This window comes from Fusarium poae (assembly GCF_019609905.1).
Source record: "Fusarium poae strain DAOMC 252244 chromosome Unknown contig_1, whole genome shotgun sequence".
Taxonomy (NCBI): Eukaryota; Fungi; Ascomycota; class Sordariomycetes; order Hypocreales; family Nectriaceae; genus Fusarium; species Fusarium poae.
In genome coordinates, this window is record NW_025408659.1 from 1562878 (window position 1) to 1587899 (window position 25022).

Genomic DNA, 25022 nt, shown 5'->3' on the forward strand with positions numbered 1-25022 from the left:
TTTTTGTTTAACTTAGACTGCTCAAGGGTTTTAAAACTATTGCTGCCTGGAATTTAGAATTGTGGCAACCCTAACAAAGCTATGCACCTTGCAAGCCGTATTGTGTATTTCTCCTGCTAAGCTGAGGTGGCTACCTGCATATCGATTCAAAATTAGCGACGCTCGCAATAAGGTTTTCAATGTGCAGGCAGTCGTTGGCTTGAGTACGGAAAGTCGGTAAATGAAAGTGGTAAATAGGTCTTACCAGACGAACGGAGGCATAGATGTTTATGTGAAAATTCTCTCTAATGCATACAAAATAGGAATAGTAGTAGTAGTCTGTGCTACCGCAATATCACCCGTAGGGTAGATATACTTTTTATGCTATCTCCTTTCTCTTCTGTCGAGAAAGAGAAGCCACGGGCTGAGAGGGGGGAGCTGAAAGGTCAAGATAAGTAGCCCATGTAGCTTTACCCCTCAACATTAGATTCTTTTAGTCTAGATCACCCCGCCCCCCCCTGGTCTCTGGAGACGGAAAACCACGAGTCTTTTGTTGCCGCCACTATGGACTGAGTCTTGGTGAATGCATCGGAATGATCATCGATCGTGGCTCCAATAGTAAGAAGTATAAAATATGCCAGTTGTTGGATCCCCAGGCAAGAACCCTCGCCGTATTACCACATTTGAGATGGCGAAGCGATACTCTGATTTTAGGTTTGCGAGGGGTTGGTAAGCAAGTCCCTGCAAGATATGACCAGGAATCAGTGACCTAACCTGCAGGCTTACCGGCGTGGCTAGACAAGTGCGAGCAGCATGTCCACGATTACTGTAACCGCAGACAACGCTACTTTTCAGTTTTAGCCCCACTCTACGATCTCTCCTCGTACTAGTTCCTTGTCTTACATGGATGTCAAGATATCTAAATCGTGGGAGTGAATGAATTAGAGTGGGGGTTTGACAGACGGGTCATGCTAAGTTGTACGTCTCCCAACATCGAAAAGTTTTCTTCTGGTTGTATTAAGAAGGGAAGGTTAACTACAGCTATCTACGGGTAGGGAAATCACTAATACAATATTAACTTTACGCGAAGACACAGGCTTTGTTATACAGTATGATAGCTAACAGAGAGGTCATCTTACCTGTGAAAGGTGCCTCTACTCAGGCTGGGCGCCGTAGTATGAAACCATATTCTGTAAGCTGGACTGATATCAGTCACGATCAGTCATGTCTTGGTATTTCTAACGTTTGATTAGTGGAAACCTGCCTCACACTCCATTACCCGCGCCCCCCCTCTTAGCACGATACTTTTTAAATGACGTGACTTTGACGCAACAGCCTCTGATAAAGCTAGATCCGGCCTATGGTTGAAGCCCGTTATGGCAAACGCTTATCTCAAGAAACTTAAAGCTGTGGCTTGGAATTGAAGATCACATGTTATTGAGAAAAGTGCTATTGGTCTTCCTCGTCAAGCGGCTCATTGGTCAAAACCATACTGCTTGATAATCCAATTTTTCTTTTCGTCAAAATAGCGGCTGCGGAAGAGATGCTGTCCTATGCACGCTCATCAATTGATAAACAGCTCATCGAGTTCTATGCCACCTTCTCGTATCAACCATAGAAATTCCGGCGGGGAGGCGGATACTTTGTGTCATTAAATTTAGTCGACAAAGAAGCCTTTCAGGCACTCATCTATCCTCCCTTATCTTGAGCGAAGTCGTAGCTCAATGATATGAGATAGAAGTGAAACCTTGATACTATGGAGTCAAGTACCTGCCGCTGGAGTATGAGATGATCAATTTTGCTGCACCTTGTGAAAGTCTTTTCACACTGCCTAAATCTTGGGCTGAATTTGAATTAGCGTCGTCATGTCTTGTTACCTCGATGACATCTATATGTGGGAGGCCCACCAACGCTGACTGGGATCTTCAATGGACGGTACCTTGATTGCGTAGCGAAGGATAAAGGCCCATAGCCAACTTTTTATGTCCCATCTCTTCGATACGACTCTCATCAATCTCAAGACTAATGAAGGTTAAGCTACGCTCCGTCAGCACGTCAAGTCTCATTTCCAAATTCAAACTCGTTCCTGACATCTCCTGTTCTTTTAAAATGTCTTACACCGATGTAGACCTACAGAACCTGACTAGCAAGGACGTGGAATATCTTTATTTTCACCTCGTTTTACCCGGAAAACTCCCAGATAGAGATGACAATTGCTCTAAGAATGAGAGGCTTCTCATGAGCTTCGTTCGCCAGTCTTTGGACAGCTTTATCACGGAAACTGAGCCTGGGGCTGGTGCCGCCATCAAAGCTTGTTCAGTCATGATCGGAAGTTTGGAGAAATCCAAGAATGCCCATGGGTTCTTGAGTGCGGATGGTGTGCAAAATGTCTTGCAGCAGCTTTCCCTCAAAGGTGCGGCCCTTCAACATGACCTCACTCAAATACTGACACATCGAGCAAAGGCCCCCTCTGCATTGTTTCACGTGCCGGCTCAGAATAGCGGCGCTTTCGTGTATCAAACTACTACCTCAGTTACTTTTGAGACATTCGAACTATCTCCGTCCAACAAGGACGTTATGGAAACTCGAGGCCGTCTAGTTCGTCGTTTTCCAGCCAACGCGACCGAGATACCCTGCCGAGATGTTGAAAATGCAGATTTTCAAGACGCACTTGCCAAAACCTTGGCGAAGATGAGCCACCAAACTGTCGAGGAGACGAAACATAAAGTCAAGAAGGCCAAGCAAAAGCATATCGAACACAGGGAGACGGTACATCCACGAATTGTCGTTGACCTACTGCCAGGTATACTTCGGGGCGTAGGCAAGCAAGTTAGCGTCACTGGTCTTCGCAAAAACACCCATGAAGAAGTCATGTGGAGCAACAGCAAGCTCCCATGGAGACGATCACCACTCTGGCTACTCATTCGAGTTGGTCTACAGCTTACCATGGTTCGATCTTCATCCCGAGGTCGAGATATGTACAAAGAGTTCATGATCTTCTTAATGGCGGAAGTGCTCGATATCTCTACAAAGCATGAGGCCGGAAGTGATGAACTTAGTACGATGTCGGCTAAGATCTGCCGTAGGCTTTGCAAGCTTGACCATCCATATGACGGTCGGTGGCTGATACATGTCCGTCACATTCTATCGGAAACATCGCAGTTCCTGACTGACAGATGGGACCGTATCTGCATGAAAAATGAAAGGCCTCTGGCTCTCAAAGACATAGAAAAGTTCAAATTGGACGATAGCATTCGGCTATCCCTCCCGGAAATAGACACATTTGTCGCCTCAGTCTCGGTAAGAGAGGAGACAATCAGGTCTGCACACTTCAACCCAGTTACATATGTGCGATTACTCGACGACAACTGCCTTCCTACAATTGAAACAGGCGAAGCATATCTACCTTTTAGATTGGCTATAGTAGAGTCATGGGTAGCCGATAATCTTGAATTGTGGTTAAAGCATCATATCGGAGAGGATGATGCATGTAAGAAACTGAAAGAGCTGATCCAGTCATACCACCAGGTGGCTAGCCGCCAGTACTCTGACCGCCCTGAGGGTGCATCGAGGATGCTTCTCGCCATCGGCGAACTATGGGTGGCGATGGACAAGGCAGCTATTCAGGCTATCCCCTCTCTGATGTTCTACGAACCCGAGGTTCACGTCGAGATATGGCAGGCGTTGCTTCTAACAGCTGGTGCTGAAGCAGAGAGACTCCATATTTTGGAAAAGTACCTGTTGAAGCGGCAACGCGTTGCCCAAGAGGATGGAAGGCCATCTATATTCAGATCTTATGGCTGCTCACGTTCATTCTCAGTAGAGTATTTCTCTACCTCTCCAGAGCATCAGCAACTGAAAGTCAGGATTGAAGCTCAGGCATGGGCCCAAAGGCAAGAGAAGAAGCAGGAACTTCGACGACTCAAGAAAGAGTATAGCATTTGGATGGAAAAATACCATGGCAGGGCGGAGTGTGATGGATATACCCGAGAGGAGGATGGTATTCCAGTCTGGTGCCATTCTCGCGCCTGTCTCCGGTGCGAGTATCTGGCCAAGGCAGACAGCCTCCAGATTGATATGCACGAGTGGCCCTTGCATCAACACGAGTTGGAGGCTCAATCGACCGTTTTTGAGCTTTCTGTCCCTGCCGTCTTCTCTGAATGGCGAGATAGTACTCTGTACATCATCAATGATGTGCTACTATGCGAGCAATTCGAAACCCCTCATCCACAGTCATCCCATCCGCTACGAGACTACCCACCGCTCCATGAGTTCTTTCGAACGGGTAAAGATTACCGCGTCCATCTATTATCTAAGAAAAAGCCAAATATCATTACTCATCGGAAATAGTTGGATGTGCATAGTTGTACTGAGTCTGATGTTTGTGTCAACAATGGGCTTCACTACCAGTACTTTGATGGATCTCGAGGCTGGTTCCTTGAGCAATTCCTGCCAACAAATGGGTTTTCACAACTCTGCACCTTCAGTCTTCCAGGGCGTGCTCACAAGCTGAGTCGCTTTCTCGTGCGCACTTGGCGTAAGCCGGAAGGAGAAACCCCCAACGAGGTGATCGCAAGCCAGTCAGATTGCCCGGAATATATGTCTTTGTCTGAGTATAAGTCATTAGCCGAACTGCCTTATGGATACAACATCCAGTGGCAGAGCATCTTGAACCAGCTTGCCATGCCGAGAATCGACTTCAATAAGATGGAGACCGCCATATTTCTGCTTCAAATGAGCCTGCAGGCCGGCCCTAGATCATTAGTGGCCACAAGGTGTACACACAAAAGGCTTCGTGACCATGAGTTTGGACAAGTGATGCTCAACAATCTGGCCAATGGGGTCTCACGAATAAGAGAGAACTGGGAATCCTATACCGCTCTGTGTTCCTTGACCTTCTTGGCATCCCGAATCCTATCTCAAGTTCCTAGCGATCTGGTCAGCCCCTTTATTGACCTTATCGATGAGTGTCGTGCTGTCTCCTACCGATGGCTAGCTATCGTGCTTGAAAGAGCGCAGACAACTACTGACGAGGCCCATCGAAAGGGCTTGTTGGGGGCAGTGCTGAACATTGCGCTCGTATGTGTCGATTCATTCAATGTGGATGAGTACTTTTTGGCCAAAGTGCTAACTGACTCGGATCGAGCATCCATCTTGCTTGAATGCTCAGTCATCATTCACAACAATACCCCTGTACAAATTCCAACAGACGAACCTCTCCAAAACGCCCTATTCGATAGATGGAGACACACCATGTACCGCGCTCGTGATGTGCTGGTTGGACAGAGCGCCCTTGCCAATTCGTGCTTCAACATTGCCGTGAAACGATGTTGGCCAGCATTTGTTCCTGTCTCCAATTGGGCGCTTGCTGACAAAACATGCCATTGGCTGCAGACAACCACCCGTGAAGGACTGCGGGTCCATCTTGATATTTTTACAGGGGAGTTACTAGTCAGCGGTTCCCCCTTGGCACGCCTTCCGAAAGAGTACGAAAGTCACGACAGCTACAAAAGACTGTTCGGCGGTCTTGTCTTGGAAGTAATGCCTAGTAATATGCCAGGTATGCGTTTCTGTACCACACAGCAGTTTCAAGGTAACACTGTTCACTTTGGAATGCAGCGTCAGGACCTGCTCATTAGGCTGGAGGCTGTCGGGTCCCATGTAGATCTAATCCCGCTACGGACATTGAGAGGACTATTGCCACATTCATTTGTCGATGGGTATACCCATTGGTATCATATCAGCACGGGCATTGTGGAATTTCGCCCGCGGAAAGATCCATGGGCCAGGAACTCTAGCAATTGGTACCTTTCTCCTTCAGGCGAAGTTTGGACATTGAGACAAGGTGCAAGCATATGTCTCCTCGCCCCATGCAGCGGAATGGCGCACTATTTGGCAACAGTATTATCGCCAATCGAAGACTCACTTTATCTCCACATTCTCTTTGACCGATCTGTCGGCTCTTTAGAAATCCATGTGCCCCGGTTGCAGCTCGACTTTTTCATAAAGGCTGAAGACTCAACCATCCGATCCCGACAGTTTCGTGGCATGCATATCGATCCGGACCAGTCGTTGGGGACGTTGGTGGGGTTTACAAGCAAGCTCATTTTACGTAGTGACTTTGCTTTGTCAGTCAGGATGTTGATTGTTCCAGAAGGACGTGTACAGATCCAGAGGCTTGGAGGTCAAGTTACTGCCGCTGTAGCTTATGGAACTGCTCGGCGCATACAGAATTATCGGATCGATAAACTCCTTCGCCGCCTCGTCGCGAGTACGAAGCTTGAGAGCAAGCTTTTTCTTGCCTATGTCCATGCTCTTACATCCTTCTGCCTTCCAGATCCATTCTTAGGGCGGACAGGAACGGAGGAAGCTATTCGTCTCTTGGGTTCGGCATCTGTCCGAGCACCCGGTCCACTGTCTACAACAGAGCATGGCAGATTGCAATCAATCGCTTCTCTCTCTCCAGTCCGGGTTTTCTACCCCGAACACGAGAGAGTTATGCAGCAAGTTTCCTGGTCTTCAGATCTCGGGTTTCTCGCTCAAGACGACAGATTTTACACAATCACAAAGGAAATCATCGACCGATCTGTCGAGGTTGGCTTTCTCTACCCTGATACTGATAGGCCAGAAGAACTCAGTCGAAATACGATCGAGTTGGTTGAACGAGCTATCCTTAGGAAGGCTCGCCAGTGTGTGTCTGGCTATGGTGCAGAGGACTTCTCTGTTCTGCATGATGTCATATACCAGTCAAGAGATGATGGGTCTTCAAATCGAGCAGCCCGTGCTGCGGAAATGGCTGTCCGAGCGTGCAGGGGCCATGCTAGTTTGCTTGAGCCTGTCGCTGCTGGGCTCTCCGGTCATCTGTACACGCTTCTGAGCAACGAGGCAATCGCATTTCCGAGAACAATTCCACCAGAGGATGACCTGCTTTACGACTCAAAGTGGCTCAGCAGCCCTGCAACTTTCTTGTCGGCGTACTGGTGCCAGTTACACCAGGCCTTTCAAAGTAATCAATCATGGCTCAACAAATTCAGGTTAATGGTTTGGATAGCGACAGTGGCGTATTCTTCCAAGTACGATCAACAGGTCACACAGGCACTTCTCTCGATCGCTTTATCTTCCTCCATCTCTACTGTTACTCTGCCTTCTCAGAGCTCTTATGATTTATCCGAAGGATACGAAGTTAACAAAACAAAGCTTGATAGTATCGCCGATTCTGCTGCCATCTCATTCGACAGAACGCCCGCATCACACCTGGCATCACGGCCACATGAGGAGGGTCACCAAATCATAAATCGCCGCCGTCAAGAATACAAAAATAAGAAAAACCATGCAGTCCAATTATTTAAGTCGGAGCTCTCTCTTCAGTGGCCGTGTGAACATCCCCACGCACCGTCGGATAGAAATGTCGCCTCGTACATTGACACACGAAAAGCAATGAGATCGGTTGTTGGACAGTGGAGGAAATGGTATGATAATCGCGAATTTCGTGGATATCTAGTGAGGTTGATCAAGAGAATTGAAGAGTTGCCGGTGGACAGAGGCATCGCTAATGGCTCTTTCACGCAGCCAGCCATTCAGCCAACAAGCCAGCCACTGGGGTTCCTCTCAGTGGATGACCTCTTTCGTCAAAGCCAAGGACCAGCAACGCCAACTCAAAATTCCTCGATCAAAAGTCTCCTCAGAGGGAGATCAATAAGCTATGGACAGGTCACAAAGCTCATTCCTCTCCTCGATTTCCTGGATGACAAAGCCAAACTAGCCTTTGAAAGACGCTACTTGGCGGAGCTACGACAGAGTCTGGCCAGTTTAAAAGATCTCACGAGTTGGGGGCTGGCCCAAAATGATGCATCAGCGCTACTGATAGCATTCCAAGAGCATCTGGTGCAATGTGATACGAATGCCAGGTCCATCTATGAGACGTTGTTAGAAGCAGTCAATCAAATCCAACAAGATGTCCCGGTAGCCATCCAACAAGCGTTCCAAGACACCCGCTGTAGACCCCGCGTCTGCCCGGCATTTTTTCTGGGGCAGCTGAAAACATCGCAATGGTCGAAACTTTCCAGACCTTGGCAGAATGCCATCGCGCAATACGGACTTGCGATCACTGCTCTTCAGCAGGCGAAGCGCTTGGTCTCGTTCTGTAAGGATGAAGCCGACCTTGTTCGCGAGCTTGAAAATTCTGGCCACGAGGGTTGGAAGGTCCATGAGTACCCCGAATGGCTGCTTCTTGAATGCGAAAGCGAGATCATGATCCGGCAAGCACAACAGCAGATTGCTCGACAAATGATGCAGCCTCCAGACGGCGAAAACATTTCACTGCAGTTGAATATGGGGGAAGGCAAGTCTTCTGTCATTGTCCCTATTGTCGCTTCCGCTCAGGGCAATGGCTCACGCCTTGTCCGTGTTATCGTGGCAAAGCCGCAATCGAAACAGATGCAGCAGATGCTCACTTCCAAGTTATCTGGTATGCTTGACCGCCCAGTTTATCAATTACCCTTTTCCAGAGACATTAGGCTGGATGAATCTCAAGCACAGACTATCCACAAGCTTTTAACCAGGTGTATGCGAGAGGGTGGTATTCTCCTCGTTCAGCCGGAACATCTGTTATCTTTACAGCTGATGGAGCTGGAATTGCATGCCAACCAGAGGAGCGGAGTCGCCCAGAGGATGGTGGAGATTCGCCAATTCTTTCACGAATACTCATCAGATGTGGTGGATGAGATTGACGAGAACTTGAGCGTCAAGTTTGAGTTAGTCTACACAGTTGGCCAGCAGAGACCGATCTATCACAGCCCAGATCGATGGAGAATCATTCAGGAAACTCTGGGCCTCGTCTTTCGATTTTGTATGGAGGCTAAAGCAGAATTCTCGCAATCCCTTGACATCACTGGTCAGCATCCTGGTCGGGTTCCTAGGGTCCGAATTCTTCACCGCCGTGTTGAAGCGACAATATTTGAGCGCGTAGCAACTTTCATATGCGAGACCGGTATGGATGGATTTCCAATCTCACATCAGCCTCCCGTCGTCAGGGGCGCAGTTTTCCAGTACATTACCCGGCTGGATTTGCCAGATGTTGAGGTCGAGACGGTGAAGAATAGTTCCTTCTGGCATGAGAGCACTGAGAGCCATTTACTTCTTCTTCGAGGGCTCTTTGCATCCGGTATACTCGCGTTCGCGTTTGTCCAGAAGCGTTGGAGAGTCAACTATGGCCTAGATCCAAATAGGAAAACAGGAACGAAACTTGCAGTACCATTCAGAGCTAAGGACAATCCAACCCCCCGGTCAGAATTTAGTCACCCTGACGTGGTGATTGTCCTCACTTGTCTAAGCTACTACTATGGTGGGCTAGATAACGAGGCTCTCTTCACGATATTCAATCTCCTCGTGCGGTCGGACGATGCGGATCAGGAATACCAGGACTGGGTCAAGACTACTACGATGCCGCATGCATTCAGGCACCTCCAGGGGGTCAACCTCAGAGACTACACGCAGTGCAAGTTGAACATATTTCCTCACCTTCGGTTCTCCAAAGCGGCTATTGACTACTTTCTTTCTCACATGGTCTTTGCGAAGGAGTGTAAAGAATTTCCGTACAAATTGTCTGCTTCAGGCTGGGACTTGGGCAAGAAGAAGTCTAATGTAACCACAGGATTCAGTGGCACCAATGATTCTTGCTATGTTCTCCCTCTGGATATGAAGCAGCTTGATCTTCCTGAACAGAAGCACACCAACGCATTGGTACTAAATAACCTTCTGAGGCCGGAGAACACCATTGCAATGATGTCTGCGGACATGAAAGGAACAGCACTGAACAGCCATTATCTTCTTACCATGGTAACTGGAATGAGCTCTCAAATCCGCGTCATCCTTGATGTTGGTGCCCAGATTGTCGATCGCACAAATCTCGAATTCAGTAAAGAATGGCTCAAGAGCTACGGTGGCGATAACCACACGCGCGCTGTCGTATTTTTCGATGACTCTGATAATATCATGGTGCTCAGTCGATCCGGTCAAGTCGAAGAATTTCAAGGCTCGCCCTTTGCGGATCAATTAGACCAGTGTCTTGTGTTTCTCGACGAGGCCCATACAAGAGGCACAGACCTGAGGCTACCTACCAATTATCGAGCGGCAGTAACACTGGGTGCAAACTTAACGAAGGATAGACTAGTGCAAGGTATGATTCACCATTTCACTCGGCGAGTAAGAGTGGCTAGTATCGTTGCTGACTTGCCTCGCAGCATGCATGAGGATGCGGAAGCTCGGAAAAGGGCAGAGTGTGGAGTTCTGCATTCCGAGAGAGATTGAGCAAAAGATAATTCGCCTCATGGGTCGGGCCCAAATAGCCCCGTGCAGTCTAACAGTATCAGATGTTCTTTGTTGGGCCATCAGCGAGACCTGCCAGAGCTTACGGCGGGAAGTGCCATTGTGGCTCACCCAGGGCATACGCTTCGATCACCAACAACGCTTATGGGATGACATGAATACCAGTAACGACCAATTAAGCAGATTAGCATGCGCTCAAAGCTTCCGAGAGGATGAGGCATTGTCACTAGATCGGCGTTATAACCCACAGCAAAGTCACCCCAGTATTTCTTCACTCCTCGACCGCCTCGGATCTCGCTCTGGTGCGATGATGTATGAACTCTGCCAGCAATTCGGCCTAGCGGAGCTACGCACATCTGCACTACAAGAGGAACAAGAGCGTGAACTGTCGCCCGAAACCGAACAAGAAAGCCAAGTGGAGAGGCCACCCCCAGCGCAGCCGGCAAGACATAGTCTACATGCGGATGTGCGCAAGTTCGTCCAGAGTGGTATCTTCACAGGATCCACCGCAGCGTTTCAGCCCGCTTTCGCCACCTTACACCTCACCTCGGCGTCTAAGAGTTTTGATGTGCGCGAGTTCCAAAACAACGTATGGGTGACGAGGGATTTTTCCAAGGTCGTCGAGGAATCACTTGGCTCCGAAGACTTCTTGGACGGATTTCAACGTTCCGTGCAATGGATATTGACGAGCAAAGATGAAATCCTCAATGAGCGTCTTCTAGTTGTCAGTCCCTTCGAGGCCCAAAGGCTTCTACCTGATATCGAGGCGTCCCAACACGTCTCTCTTCGGCTTTACTCACCGAGGGTCAATCTCGGCTTTGAGTCGCTGGACCATCTCAACCTTTACACCGTCCCCCAGGCGCAGAATTGTAGCGCTATCCCTCGAAGTCTCATTACACCACTCAATATCTTTTCTAGACAGCTGTATCTCTCAAGTTTCTCCGATTACATCCACCTTTGCGATTTTCTCGGACTTGCGTGGAAAGCTGCTGATGGAACAGTCGGCTTTGGGCCTGATGGCTGGATTCCACCAACGCTGCCAACGAACACCTGCATCAATAGATCGGGGCTCTCGAAAAGTCCCGTTCCGTTCTTGAAGATTTTTTTTACAAAGATACGGCAGGAATGTCAGTCAATCAGAAAGTCGCACATGGGGAAGATATTGGAAGGGGTGCGACTGCATATAGAGGATTGGGCCGAGAGCTAACCTTGGACATGTTTCATACTTTGCTGCTTTTAATGAAAGTCTGAGGGTCCCTCTTCCCGTTCAAAATTGAGGCAAATAGTCCGAAAGTCCTAGAATTAGAGTGCAAAGTTCTGGATCAATTCGTTCAGAGATATGAACCTTAGAAGAACTATTGCATCAAAAATAAAAATCAAGTTCAATCAACAAACAACACATACGCTGACAATTGCTACATGGATGATCATCTTCGCATGTCACCTAGATCCAGTCCTTTTCTAGGTTGAGAACCTGAATTGAGTGCTGTTCCCACGCGTTCTCCGTATCATAGACAAGGTTCAAACCTTTGATTCACAGCCAGCTACAACGGGAAACAGATGAAAAGGGAAATGGCTGCATATGCCCGACCAACTCAGTTAGGAAGCCAGAGCGTCCCGACTACTACAGGCTTCAAGAAACAACAAGTTTACCTGCAAGGACAGACGAATGCGGAAGGAGCCCTGATGGTTAATAAAATAGCATATAAGTGCGGCAGAACAGGCATTGCTGGTATATGGTGAGTGATGATTGTAAGACTCAACTGATTTGCTCAATGCGGTGGGCAATGACGGCAGAGTGAGGCAACCTTGCATAATGTCTTAAAGCCCCCGCACTGAGAAAAATACCACATTTCCAAGGCAGCTCACCAGAACTTAAATATTTTTCTTGTGTTGGATAGTGACTGGCCATTATCCGTAGTCCTACCATTTTGCTTCATTGGTTGTTCCACAATGCTAGGGCCACGTAGCAGCATGGTAGCACAGGGTTTTGTGTCACGGATGGCAACCTTGATCTCTATTGTCCACTAAAACTCCACACACACAGATTTTTGTGACCTTTAATCGATTCGCTTTTGAAGTAGAGCACGTCATGAGGCTTCTCACCGTTCCGGCTGTCACCAATCATATCAGGGTGGATATTACTACCAGCGCGGGAGGCCTAGCAGTACTCTGACAGCTCAGAGACTGTGCTGAAGCTAAATCATTGAGCTTCGTTTTACATACAGCGCGAGGGTATGACGTGATAATGAGGCAGCTTTGCCGAATGTCTCAAGACCCCCGCATCTCAAGACAGTCAACATGAAAGTTGTTACCAGTTCAACCGCCTTTCTTAAGGGATCCGTTACCTCATTCTGGGCCTCGCTGACGGACTAGACGTACTTCAACTCTATTGTCATCATTTCCGTGAAGACGTCCTCGGTGCACTCAAGCTATGGCCGCGCCACGCGAAGCACGCGTCTCTTACTGTGCTTGCACGATGAGAAGGCTCAATCTAGACGGTACCTTAACCAACACGATCTGTTACTTGTGCAATCGGCAATTCCCCGACGATAAAACCGTTTATATGGTATTGAAAGACGACGTCAAGCATCTACGACATTTGGAATGCAAGAAGATGGCCAAACGTAGAAACACCAATACGACTAATGATAAGGGAGCTATCATGGATGCCATTGACAGTCTTGCATATAGGGAGGACATTCATAGGCTATTCATCAGGTATGATTGCGATGTGGTTTGTGCATCTATCAAGGTTCTAGTAAACAACGCTTCACCGGGGCTGCGTTCTTTATTATATTCTAGCTTAGAAAATCCCCTACCAGCTGCAGAGCCTGAAAAGGCTGCCGATGAAGAGGTAGTTTGGGATACAGAACCGAAGCCGGCTACAGAAGAGGCACCACCGTGCGACTACCCTTGCGATACTGAGGTCGCAGTAGAAGAGGACCAAGGAATAAGGAAGACGGAGCCTGGGGCACCAGATGAGGAATACGTATGTGTGCCGGCTATGAAGGAGAAAGCTTGCGATGACGACTTCTCTGCACCTGATGATGATGGATGCAATCTAGCGAGCTATGAGTTGGGAGACCCCGAGGAGGAACCCCCCAGGATTGAGGCAGGCCCAGCAGAAGTATACGAGTCTCTGGCAGAGTGTACAACGCCCTCAGATGGTATGTGACTCAGATTCGCAATGGGGAAGACTATAGTGCAACCACTGACTATACATAACAGAGGAACCGAGGGAAGAGCGCGCACAAGATAAGAAAGAGCCGACGTATCCCATAGAAGATGGTCTTTCGAACCAGAATACTGTGGAATCAGGTTTGGAGAATATTTTGGGAGGGCTGTGTCGCATTGAGGCGGACCAAGAACATTCAGATGAGCCTGTAGAGAAGGTGAGCAATCAAGATAAAGGTAAGCATCACGTCATACTCAACCATGCTAAACTCGTACTAATTGCATGTAACTGTATTTAGGGCGGCATAGGTTTACAAAGCTGAAAGTCTGGCACAAAGACCCTTTCTATCCGGTGCCTCTAGAAGCTAAAGTGCAGCACCGATTGATGGTGAAGTTACAGCAAGTGATGGAGCACGCATGCTATGAGTTTGCTCAACGAGAAATGCAGAAAACCCTAGAAGATCAAGAATGGGATCACCCTGAAGCAGCGGAACTGGATCAGTGGATGAACATACTGATTGGTCATGACGGTTTTGATACGAACAAAAGCACAGAAGAGGTTGAAGCGCTTTTCTTGTCGGGAATAGAGATCAGAGATGTGGCTGTTAAGCGTATAACTGTCGATTCTGAGAGGACCAAGGTATTCCTAAAGAATGCGGAGGACATATTGAAGGTTCTCAAGGCTGGAGATTACCTCCGTGTCGTTGAGAAGCTTCGGAGTGACATCGACAAGTCTTTAGGAGAACTTCGTTTAACCACTATGCTTAAGCAGACCAGGGTAGAGAGGGAGTTGGCTCAGATAGCTGCCGAATCGAAGAAGCTTCAGCAGCGCATGGAGAGAGTAGAGACAGTAATCCTGCCCTGGATGAAACAGTGCCAGGAGGCAGCAGGGTCTAGAGTTTTGGAAGCGATTGGTGCAGCAGAGGTAGTTGCAGAAGTTTAAGCTTATTGTAGTTAAATAGTAATCCAAAGTGATGGGTTTGGATTCTGGCCATGTTCATTGAATGGGGCGACTCATATGACCACAAGCTACAGTCATAGTATGACCTACTGGCAGCCTCCTTACCTCCTTGTCAGCCTCTTGTTCACTATGACGCAGGTGGCTCAAATTCGAGAGCCTAGGCAATAAGGCAGCATCGCATGGTAGGTACAGGTAGATGTCTCTCAACCCCCGCACTCCGACAACCAAGAAAGACGGATTTTATCTCATTGTTATATAAATATTGTTAGAGACCTTCTGGTCTTAGCAAGTGACCCGTCTACCTCTCGAGGTCAGAATGGCGCTGTACACCTATAAGCCCGATACTATAGATGCCATCGAGTACTGTGGTTGCGTCACCATGTTAAATAACTATCCATTGCAATGCGGCATATGCGATCGATATTGCCCTGACGAAAAGGCCATCTATTTAGCGCTCAGAGATATCGAGCTGATCCGCGACCTGGGCAGAAAATGGGCAAAGAAAACTCACTATCCTACTAGCATGATTAAAACAGCCCTCGCGTCAATCGATCGCTCCGATGTCAAGGCACTAGTCGACAAATATGGAATGGATTCACTCCAGTCTGTAGTGAGAAGACTGTTGAAGGACAGGTCATTTACCTCCGAATCTATTGCGGAACAACGATTTCCTGGCTTGACTGCTGTTATCGTTCACGCAGAAGCCATGAGTACGGAACCTGCTGAAAGCACGTCGGAGAAAACGGACTGGGAAATCTTAGTGGCAGTAGAAGCGCCAGCAAAGGCCTCTGAAGAAGAGCCAGAAGAAATCCCAGCCAAGACGGCAGAAGAAGAGCCAGAAGAGATCCCAGCCAAGACGGCAGAAGAAGAGCCCGAAGAAGCCACAGCCAAATCCCCAGAAGAAGAGGGCATAGAAAATCAGCGATGGCTAGAAAAAGAACCCTTTCCGACAGAGCCATATCCGACGGAAGCATACGAAGCTCCAGCAGAGACAAAACCTCTGGAAGGTAAGTAGCTCGAGTCCTTTACTCCATAGCGATTCAATATACTCATCAGCCTTGCCCAACAGAAGAAGCATGCGGGGACCGTATACAAGAGGAGCAGAAGACAGGCTGCCTACCCATGGGCAGTCAGCATAATTTGCTTGTCCATCTGCAGGAGGTCCTTGAGACAGCATGTTTTGCGTATGGACAGAAAACGCTACCGACGCAACTACGCAAACGCGGCTGGGACTGTGTGGAAGCAGTAGCGCTTCGTACTTGGATGAATGAGTTTCCTACTATGACTAAGGCTTTCGACACAATAGACAGGAGGGAGTTACTACAATCAGTAGTCGATATCCAAGATATAGCTGCTAATCGGTCGCGAATCGATTGGTCAAGGATGAAGGAGTTCCTAGACAATGCATTGGAGCTTACGGAGGTGCTGAACATCAAAGAATACAGCGACATCGTTCAAAAGGTTCGAATGGATATCGGGAAGGCGGTGGAGGGCTTGAAGTGCAAAGAACAAGAAGCAGAAGATCAGCAGGAGGAGAAGCTGCAGCGGATTGCGGAGGAACGAAGAAAGCTAGATAAGTGTGAAGTGGAGGTTCGAAAGTATAAGAAGAACCGAATGAAGGATCGCCAGAAGTGGGTTGAACTGGAAGTCGAGAGAAAGCTGGAGGAGACAAGGGAAACATTAAAGAGAGCCAGATTCTTTGTTAAGCTTGTAGACTAGGGAAGGCCAGTTTATTTTTTAAATATTAACTGGGTGGACCAAGATGATAGAAGCAGTTGATGTTGTCATAGAAAATAAAATGTCAGGACAAGCAATAGGGTAGTTGAGTGACTCTGGCAGCTCGATAAAGGCTGTAGGCACCGCTAAGGGATCTAAAGTTTTTGGCAGAGATACAACGATAGACAGTGCGGTGCAGAGAGGAATCATCAGAAAGGCAATAACAAGTAGGGGATGGGATAATCAAGAGGGTAAGTAGGGACAGGGTTGGCAGGATCGTGAATGTCTTAGTCAAATTCGAAGGTCGGCCAGAAAATACAATTAAAAATCAGTTAAAAATCAACCACGGCAAAAGGTAAGGCGAAAGTAACATGCAGCGGTAGGCAAAAGCATAATTAATGTTCTGATATCTATTATTGACATTTTAGTTGCTATTTACGGCGTATATCCTGCCTTCTTTTGCATCTTTCACGGTCAAATCTATCCCAGACTAAACCACGCCAAAATGTTGCTTACGAAATAACGACACACCCTTGTCGATGGCTTACAGCAGTAACCAATGACATTAGGAATAAACGCGGACGCAATCCTTGTCAGTCTCCTCGAGCCAATACGATAAAGAATAAACGCGGACGCTGGTTCCACTCGATATCCCAACCCTGAAGAGTAACACGAAGACACGTGAATCTCAAGGGTTGGGAGCAAAGCCGTGTTTTGGATATCAGCACCATCTCAGTCATCAGCATAGGTTCCATAAATAAAAGTCCATGATGCCTTCTATACCCAGTCTCCCTGCCCAGTTAAAGTATCAATGTTCCAAGTCCTTCCGTCAGGGATCTCCCACCTATCCGACGAGCATGCAGACCATTATGCATTTATGCATTTACGTCGTCCAGACGGAGATGCTCATCGCAACCAATAGAACGACCAGGAATAGCTAATAGGAGCGCAGTATGCTATTGACTGCTTAACCTATCTATGTATAGATATTATAGAAACCACAAGATATATGCATATGCCACTACTGAGTGCCTTTACTCTTCCGTTCTGTAGCTAGTAATATTATGCCTCCCGTGCTGCTACTACACGTAAAGGGAGACACATAAAACGATGCCTAATGTGAGTTGCGGCAGGAGGCGATATCGTCTCCTCGGCTCCCGCCCGTGCCGATTAACGCCACTTCATTTCTTCCATCACCTATATCCTTGTAAGTATAGACCAATCACTTCACCCGGCAGTCACATAATACGCTTACCCTTTGTCGACAACAGTATAAACTCAAAAGCAAAGAGACCGGGGATTAAAACTCTATAGAGATAAATGATGTCAACATCTATAACTATACACAAAGTAAATAAACAAATAAACAAACCGACAGGTAGGCCGTGATATGTTCTTTCCCTTGATCATCGCTTCCTCAAACTGAAATTATCATCACGTATCATCAATCATAATGGGTCGCCGTAAGCTCTCGGAACATGAAAAAGCAGAAAGAGTTATTCGGGAGCGGGATCGAGGAAGACAACGCCGGTTGAATGCCCGCCAAAACACCAAGACGCACAACACTGATATCCGCCCTCACCACACAACCACTCCCACGACCAATGCACCTATAGAAATTATATCCGAAGATACTGAAGTTTTAAGTATACTTAATTCTCTACTTGAACTTTCACTCCCTCTCTAGAAGCAGGACATAAATACTTGCCAGCAAATAAAAGGTAGCTGATGTATTACCCTAGACCTGTTAAATAGTGAAACGACATTGCGAACGGATACCTCTCCACGACCGGAAGCGCCACTACGATCGATCGACGAGCAGGCATCATCACTACCATGTCTCAACCCTATTCGCGTCTCGGTCGTATGTGGTGCAACACTTCCCAGTGGGCAAATCGCGACTGGGGAAGACGAGGTGGAAGAGACCCTCCCGGCAGTCGAAGCACCAGAGTCGCATGCGTTTCCACAATATGATCATGATGAAGGAAATTCTATTAGGCCTGGCCGTCCACAGATAGATCCCGCCGTGTCGCCGCGTGAGCGAACGCGTGTCCGCGTCCAACGACATCGCGACCAGCAGCACCTCACAAGGGCACAGCAGATCGTCCAATGGTTTGCCGACTCGCAAGATCCACCGCCTACCTTGGAGTTCTCTGCCTTGACCTTGCACGATGGTCCGGCCCCTTCGTCGGTTCCTGACGAGGCTGTGGAAGACGGCGAGGGCGATGACGGATCGGAGAGCTTCGGCTTTGACAACGATGTCGCGTTAGGGCCGACTTCCCCAACGCCTCCAGCACCTCCTGCCTCTACTCGGCGGGACAGTCAACCACCCCATCACAGAATCTCTCTCCCGTCTACGCCGACCTTCCCTGTGTCGCCCGATGCAGGTGCAGTATCTTCTTCACTTGGTTCAGACGATCCAGTCCTCAGTGGCTTCCTCGAAGCAATCCGCCAACAAGACACAGCCGGTGGCCCCGACTTTCTACTCGCACAGAGCGACGCGTATGACCAGATACTCCGGAAATTCTTCAGCCATTAATGTGACTGTATGTTACTTCGCCAATCCATCCGTCTAGAGTGACTCTGTGAATTATTTACTCACGTTCTAATCTCAACCAGGTCCAGAACCACGCGCGCGTGAAGAGCCGGAACATACCTCCACCCTTCCCGAATACGTCCAACACATCAGCCGTGCTCTTCCTCCCTTGCCTACCGTCTTTGCGGGACACGATGAGGCCTGCGATCCACGTGCTTCCTTCTCACAGTGGCAGAGCTTCCTCTCCGACCAGCCGGCCGAGCCGCTGTCCTTCCGCAAGACACAGGCCTCGCTGTCCCAAGACGCCGTGACCATCGCGCGACAGTGGGATGTCGACAGTGTCTGGTTCGGTGCTAGGAGCCTGTCAGCCATCCGAGCCCCCGATCAGTTTCGACTCTCCTTCTTCTCACCTCACACGAGTAACATCTCCACCGCTCAAGTGATACAGCCTCATGGCCTGGACCTAGCACGTACGCGTCACACCATCATCGGCACCTTCACCACTGCCGGCGTCCGCTTCTCCGTCTTGATGTTCTTCCCTAGCGGAGCCCCTTCGCAAACACGAGCCTCCACCAACAGCCTCTCCCTCGCACGATTCAGGGATCTCTATGATGAGATCATCCTCCCGGCTGTCCGCGAAACTGTCCCTATCCACGTGCGACAGGAAATCCCCGGTTCATACGACCTGATCTACGCGAAGTCGCGCGCCTACCAGGAAAAGCCGGGTGCTGGTCGCTGGAGCGCCGAAGACGAGAGTCGATCGTATCGTCTGGCATACGGCATCCCAGCCAGTGTCCTCCCGCAGTTCTGGGCGGCAGTTGTGAGGAACGCGAATCGGCATCGGCTCCAGAGCAAGAAGGGGGACGCAGTTCCCTACTTCCAAAACCCCCGTCTCCTCTTTCAGGCCCACGACCTGAAGAACATGTTCGCGTCAGAGAGTCTTCAAGACAGCTTGTGTCTGTTTCGGGATAGTATATTAGCTGGCCTCGACCCGAGCCAAATCGACATGCACTCTTGCTGGCTAGATGTGGGCATGCGAGATCACGTCCTCGTGCCGCCCACGTCGTCTAACAGCGAGAGCCAAAATCACCATCACCATGAACCGTGGACGCTTCTTTGGAAGAGCGACTGCTGTCGTCATCTCCACGACCAGGTAGTTGGTGTAGCCCCAGAAGCTCCGATGGAGGCCACTTACTATCGGCCCTACCTCCTCCGGGACATAGGCGGATACTACGTGAGGGCGAAGTCGACTCGGAAATCGAACCCTGGCCACCCAGAAGCCAGGTCACCGGGTGTCATTCGGGCCAAGGCGTACAACTGTAGCAAGGAGCTATTCGGCGTCATGTTCAGCGATTACCAGCTCTTCAGCTCAGGTTTTCTGCCGCTTCTCGCCTTTGGCGAAGGGATGCTGAAGGACCTGGCCGCCACGGATCAAAGTCGCCAGCATGCATCTGATGGTCATATCAATTGGCAGACAGGCCACATCTCGCTCGAGCTTCTGGTGAACATCTACATGTCTCGAAGCCCGCTTCAAGCTAAGCTAGCCCACCAGGCCAATGTTCAAGCATTTGCCACCAACCAAGTGACTATCGAGTTACTGTTCTAACGGCTAGTTCGAAATGCTCGGGCAGAGTACGATCGAGGGCGTAACCAGGACGCAGAGATTCTTGCCGACCGTGCCGTCGCTCTTGCGGTGGAAGAGATCGCCCGTGCTTATCATCAGCACTTCCTGGCCAAGCTGCACTCGTACTGGGATCGGCTCCGAGGTAAGGTCGGACGCCAGAAACTGCCGGTCCTGGATATGTTACAGCAAGCCTAGGAGGAGTCGGCAGCCGAGACTGGCCGTATCCCCACCGCCCAGGCTGTTCACGGCATCTACGCGGAGGCATGGGACAAGTACCGTCAAGCTACAGCGGATGATGATAGTAACGGCGACATCAATACATCATCATCCTCACTGCGATCTGCTCTACCGGAGGAGCTGCCTTGCTGGATGACTACTCGTCGGCGTCTGCCTCCCAAGAACAGCTGGTCTGCCTTTCTCTTTGACCAAATCTTCTGCCGCCCCAAGCCACCGACCTGGAATGCACTATTCTTTCTTCAGCTCTACCGAGGATTCAAGAAGTTTTGGCAGGATACATGTGCGCCGTTGGGCCCCTTCGACGGTCGCTTCAGCCGCCAGATCGGGTACTACATCCAGATTGCATTCAACTGTGACCACACCAAGGAAGTCGGTACCAGTCATGCTCAGGGGACCTGGTACCACGCCAAGCCATCCTTCTTCCAGATCCAGTACTGGGCTCCTTATTTCTCCCCGCCGCGCACGCAAGAAATGACGTCTCTATCGTCTATTTACCGTCTCCGCAGTTATCCCGAAGGTCTCTCTCCTCGCTCTACCCCCTTAATTCCGTCACCCCGGAATTTCCACGATATTGAAAGCGCAGCCTGGCCGCACTGGGTCGAGATAATGCATCATTCGCGCCATGATGATCTAGATCGTTTGCCTTTTGAATGCCGTAACTCCATCCGACGGCACTGCAAACGCGCGTTGTTCTACACCTCCTATCTCGCCGGCCCGACTTGGGGTTTGGACAAGGATGTGAATTTTATCGTCCCATGGTCTATCGAAAACGCATCCCGTGATAGTAGTAGTGAGTGGGACGTCTTCCGTGTGCCTGTGGCTGAAACACATATCTCGAAGACGATTTTTGAGGATACGGTGAGCCAGCCAACTATTCTGCTGCCCACCCGCGACACTATCATCGGTTTGCTCGATGCTATAAAGATCCTTACTGGTCACTCTTCCAGCATCACAAAACGTTTGTCATGGACAAAACGTCGGCTCGACAATCAAGGCGATCAGTACGACCTCCCTAGTCATCTCGCGGCCAGGCATCGGGAAGTGGGGCCATCGACAGAGAGCCAGTCCCTCCTGGAACGGTTCCTTCACCAACGTGAGCCACCGGAATGGGATGTCGAGCCTGTGGATGAACAGGAAGCCGAGGACACGGAGGAAACGGCGGAAGAAGACAACTCCTCTTCAGGAGAGGATAATGATGATGATGATCTGGAAGATATTGGCCTGATCGACTTAGGACCGTATATTGGATTTGTTAGTTAAGGGGAAGCTGTCCGATGAAAAGATTGTTAGCTGTGTCAGCTCTGAAATCTTTGTTACTATCCCTTTCTCTCCATCATCATTGCACTACGACCACATGTGATTTCAAAAAAAACAAAAAAAAAAAAAAAAACAAAAACAAAAACAAAAAAAAAAAACAAAAAAAAAAAAAAAACAAAAAACCAAAAGGTGTGACATTGGGTATTACCGTTTCCGAAACCAGTGTTGCGAATAATATAAACAATACGTATATTGGCAATATGGAAGCCTCGCAATATTATTGTATTGCCAAGTGGTGCATATTGTATTAGGCCATATGACATTGGCCTATATTGTATTGTATTGCCAAGAACCCAATATATTGCCAGTATGACAATACATCCCATATATTGCACGTGATCTGGGTTATTCTACTGCGGCAGCTAAAGTACATCACCTTGAAGCTCTCGTATCCCAAACCATGACTTCAGGCACTCCAGAGCTTCAACTACATCACTACCAAGCCGATTTCGACGATCTGTAATGGTTATCTTGGCCCCGGAGAAGAGCCGCTCCGGCTCCGCAGACATTGCGGGAATTGACAGTATGTCCACCGCCATTTTACTCAAGTTTGGGTAGTTTTTCTGCTGTGTCTCCTCTAGCCACCATGCAAGGGCGCTTGTGAACCCGTAAACCCGTTCAGAGTTGCAATATCGTTCATATTCATCCGTGACGAGCGACGGCTGCAGGTGCTTGTTCCTCCAGTTCAAGAACTCGTTCGTGGTCGTCGATGGGACCTCGCAGAGAGGAAGAGGTGATTCCACGGGTTTATAGTCATTCCACAGCGTCTCCATCAACTTCTTTGACGACTCAACCCACTCCTTTTTCCAGTTCTCCTGTATGTAGTGCCATTTATGCGAAGGGTGGAGCACGATAGCGGCAACGTAGGCAGGCGATTCATCAGTGAGCCGGTTGTACTTGTCCAACTTGGCCCAGCCAGAGTTATACATGGGCGCCATTATCGGATCGTCAATATATGCCTCCTTCCCTGCTTCGAATTGTGCCAAAACGAAATCCATAGCCAAGAGGACGTTATCGAGTGTTGCAAACGATGACTCGAGAGCCTTGGTCGTCATCTTCAGCTTCTCTAAGAAAGACTTGATTTTCTCCAAGATGATCCAGTCCTCTGAAGAGAGCTCGTCTCCAGCGCAATCTAATTCCATCCATTTGTTGAAATAGCCGCCAATCGCATCTCTGAGGTTCAGGGCCACTCGCAGCATGTTATACCACGAACTCCATCTTGTGTCATTGTCCCGTGCGAGCTTACGGTTATGGCTAATAGTAAGAAACTTTTAGCTGCACTGGATACTTTGTTAGATGAAAACGACGAAGTTGTGAATCTTGCCAAGAGGCCCCTTTTTCCGCCACGCTTCAATATGTTTTAGTGTCACATTATGCACACCAGGATCGTCGAGTTCGAGCTTCTCATTATCGGTGACGAAGAGGAAGGCTTTGGCAGCGAGGTTGATGATATGGCCTTGGCAGCGGAGTCGGTGCACTTTGGGATCGTATTGGATGTCATATCGGCGTAGGAGGCCTGTGGGATGTTAGGGCCGCCAGTCAGGAGAAATAGTGAGTTGTACTGACCAAGCGAAAGGGATCTCATCATGGTGTCGTTATTGCCAGCGTTGTCCATCACGAAATATCCAAGCTTGGAAGCAAAGCCCCATTCGTCAACCACCTTCAAAATGGCCACAGCGAGATGAGAACCGTCGTGCTCACTGTCGATGTCTTTCAACGCCAAAACATGGTGTTCCAGCTGACCGTCTTCCGTGACATAGTGTGCGACTACGCCTAAAATGGCCAAAGAATTGGGAGAAGTCCAAAGGTCGCAGCTGATGTGAATTCTTGACTTTGCCGACTGTATGCGCTGCTTGACCCTCTCTTTCTGGCATCCATATTGGCGCATAATCCATGTCTTGACGGTATCATGCGTATCCGGAAGCCAAGTCTCGATATCGTTATTGATGTAGGCCAAGAGTGCTCGGAACTCTGGGCATTCCACGAGCCGAAATGGGAGAGAGCAGGCCGTGATAAACCTCACGTATAATGCCTCGAGCTGGTCAGGTTCGATCGAGTCTCCGGATTGATCGTTGAGTCGACGGCGTTTTCGGGGATTTTCTTCTGCCGCAACACGAGCTTGTTCGATAATAGTTCGTATAGTTGTAACTTTCGCTGTTCGCGGGGCTCCTTTTGGCAGGCCGTGACCGTCAGGAGGAGGGTCCATGAGATGTTTTGCAGGAGCTGCAGTACCCCCTGAAGAGGCATAGGTTTTGTCGCAATGTTTACAGCGCCACTCTTCCTTTCCGGTCCGCTGATTGTAGTATCTCGTCTCTACCTCCTCGTCTGGCATATGAGAGAAGACCCATGATGTTCTGGGCTTGGTAGAGGAGGTTGTGGAGACGGTGCGAGGTTGAGATGACAGGCACTTGGACTTTTGGCTTACGTCCAGATCATCCGATTGCTGGCTGGAAAACTCCAGAAGGTCGCCAGAAATTGACGACCCTCTTCGTTGTGACCATTGCGCAAAAGAGAGGCGTTGTTGAGGCATGGCAGTTAGATTTGTAAAGTTGAGTTCGACGAGTGATTTTGAAAAAACAAAAAAAAACAAAAAAACAAAAAAAAAAGAAATAAGGGGAGCAGAGGCGAAGATGGCCCAACCCAACATGGTCTGCACTCCCTCACGCGTTTCTTTCATGCGTGATCGCGTGTTAGGTCTAATTGTCAACAAAGAAGTGCGTGGAAGTGAACGATGGCCAATAAAATGCCAGCTATCCCTGCTTCTTATATAGGGTAAGGCCGAGTTCTGCAGCTTTCACGGGGCTAATTCACCCAAGAATTAACAGCCCAATATAGATAATATATTGCCAATATGGACATCCTCATATTATATTGTCACAATATCGTAGACTTCATATCATATTATCACAATACCAGAAAAGGCATATTATATGGTATGTATTGCAATATACTACTTTATTGCCATATTATTCGCAACACTGTATGAGTCCTTCAACTTAGATCTTCAATCAATTATCGATCTCACATTTCAACACTTCGGGCCCACATGAGCCAACGGGTAGTGTAAAGACCCCAAACTTTTATAACTTTTAACCCTAACCGGAACCCGTTCGGGGTGTTTTTCGACTGCAATGATGCCTGCCTCTGCT

General features: G+C 48.8%; 4 protein-coding genes across 4 annotated transcripts; all 4 read left to right on the forward strand.

Moving 5' to 3' along the window:
* Nucleotides 1-2004: 2004 nt before the first annotated feature.
* FPOAC1_013223 (uncharacterized protein) lies at nucleotides 2005-4329 on the forward strand (the record flags this gene model as incomplete). The annotated part of the gene is made up of 1 exon (XM_044857564.1): nucleotides 2005-4329. The coding sequence occupies one exon, from the start codon at nucleotides 2005-2007 to the stop codon at nucleotides 4327-4329; it is 2325 nt and encodes a 774-aa protein (XP_044701747.1).
* A 384-nt stretch (nucleotides 4330-4713) lies between these two features.
* FPOAC1_013224 (uncharacterized protein) lies at nucleotides 4714-14425 on the forward strand (the record flags this gene model as incomplete). Its single annotated transcript, XM_044857565.1, has 6 exons — nucleotides 4714-6947; nucleotides 8046-10156; nucleotides 10221-11432; nucleotides 13131-13475; nucleotides 13537-13719; nucleotides 13782-14425. 6 exons carry the CDS (start codon nucleotides 4714-4716, stop codon nucleotides 14423-14425), a joined length of 6729 nt encoding a protein of 2242 aa, XP_044701748.1.
* Nucleotides 14426-14759: 334 nt separating this feature from the next.
* Nucleotides 14760-16162, forward strand: FPOAC1_013225 (uncharacterized protein; the record flags this gene model as incomplete). The annotated part of the gene is made up of 2 exons (XM_044857566.1): nucleotides 14760-15450; nucleotides 15513-16162. 2 exons carry the CDS (start codon nucleotides 14760-14762, stop codon nucleotides 16160-16162), a joined length of 1341 nt encoding a protein of 446 aa, XP_044701749.1.
* A 1450-nt stretch (nucleotides 16163-17612) lies between these two features.
* FPOAC1_013226 (uncharacterized protein) lies at nucleotides 17613-21816 on the forward strand (the record flags this gene model as incomplete). Its single annotated transcript, XM_044857567.1, has 5 exons — nucleotides 17613-17622; nucleotides 17902-18627; nucleotides 18779-20277; nucleotides 20350-20466; nucleotides 20515-21816. 5 exons carry the CDS (start codon nucleotides 17613-17615, stop codon nucleotides 21814-21816), a joined length of 3654 nt encoding a protein of 1217 aa, XP_044701750.1.
* Between the last annotated feature and the right edge of the window lie 3206 nt (nucleotides 21817-25022).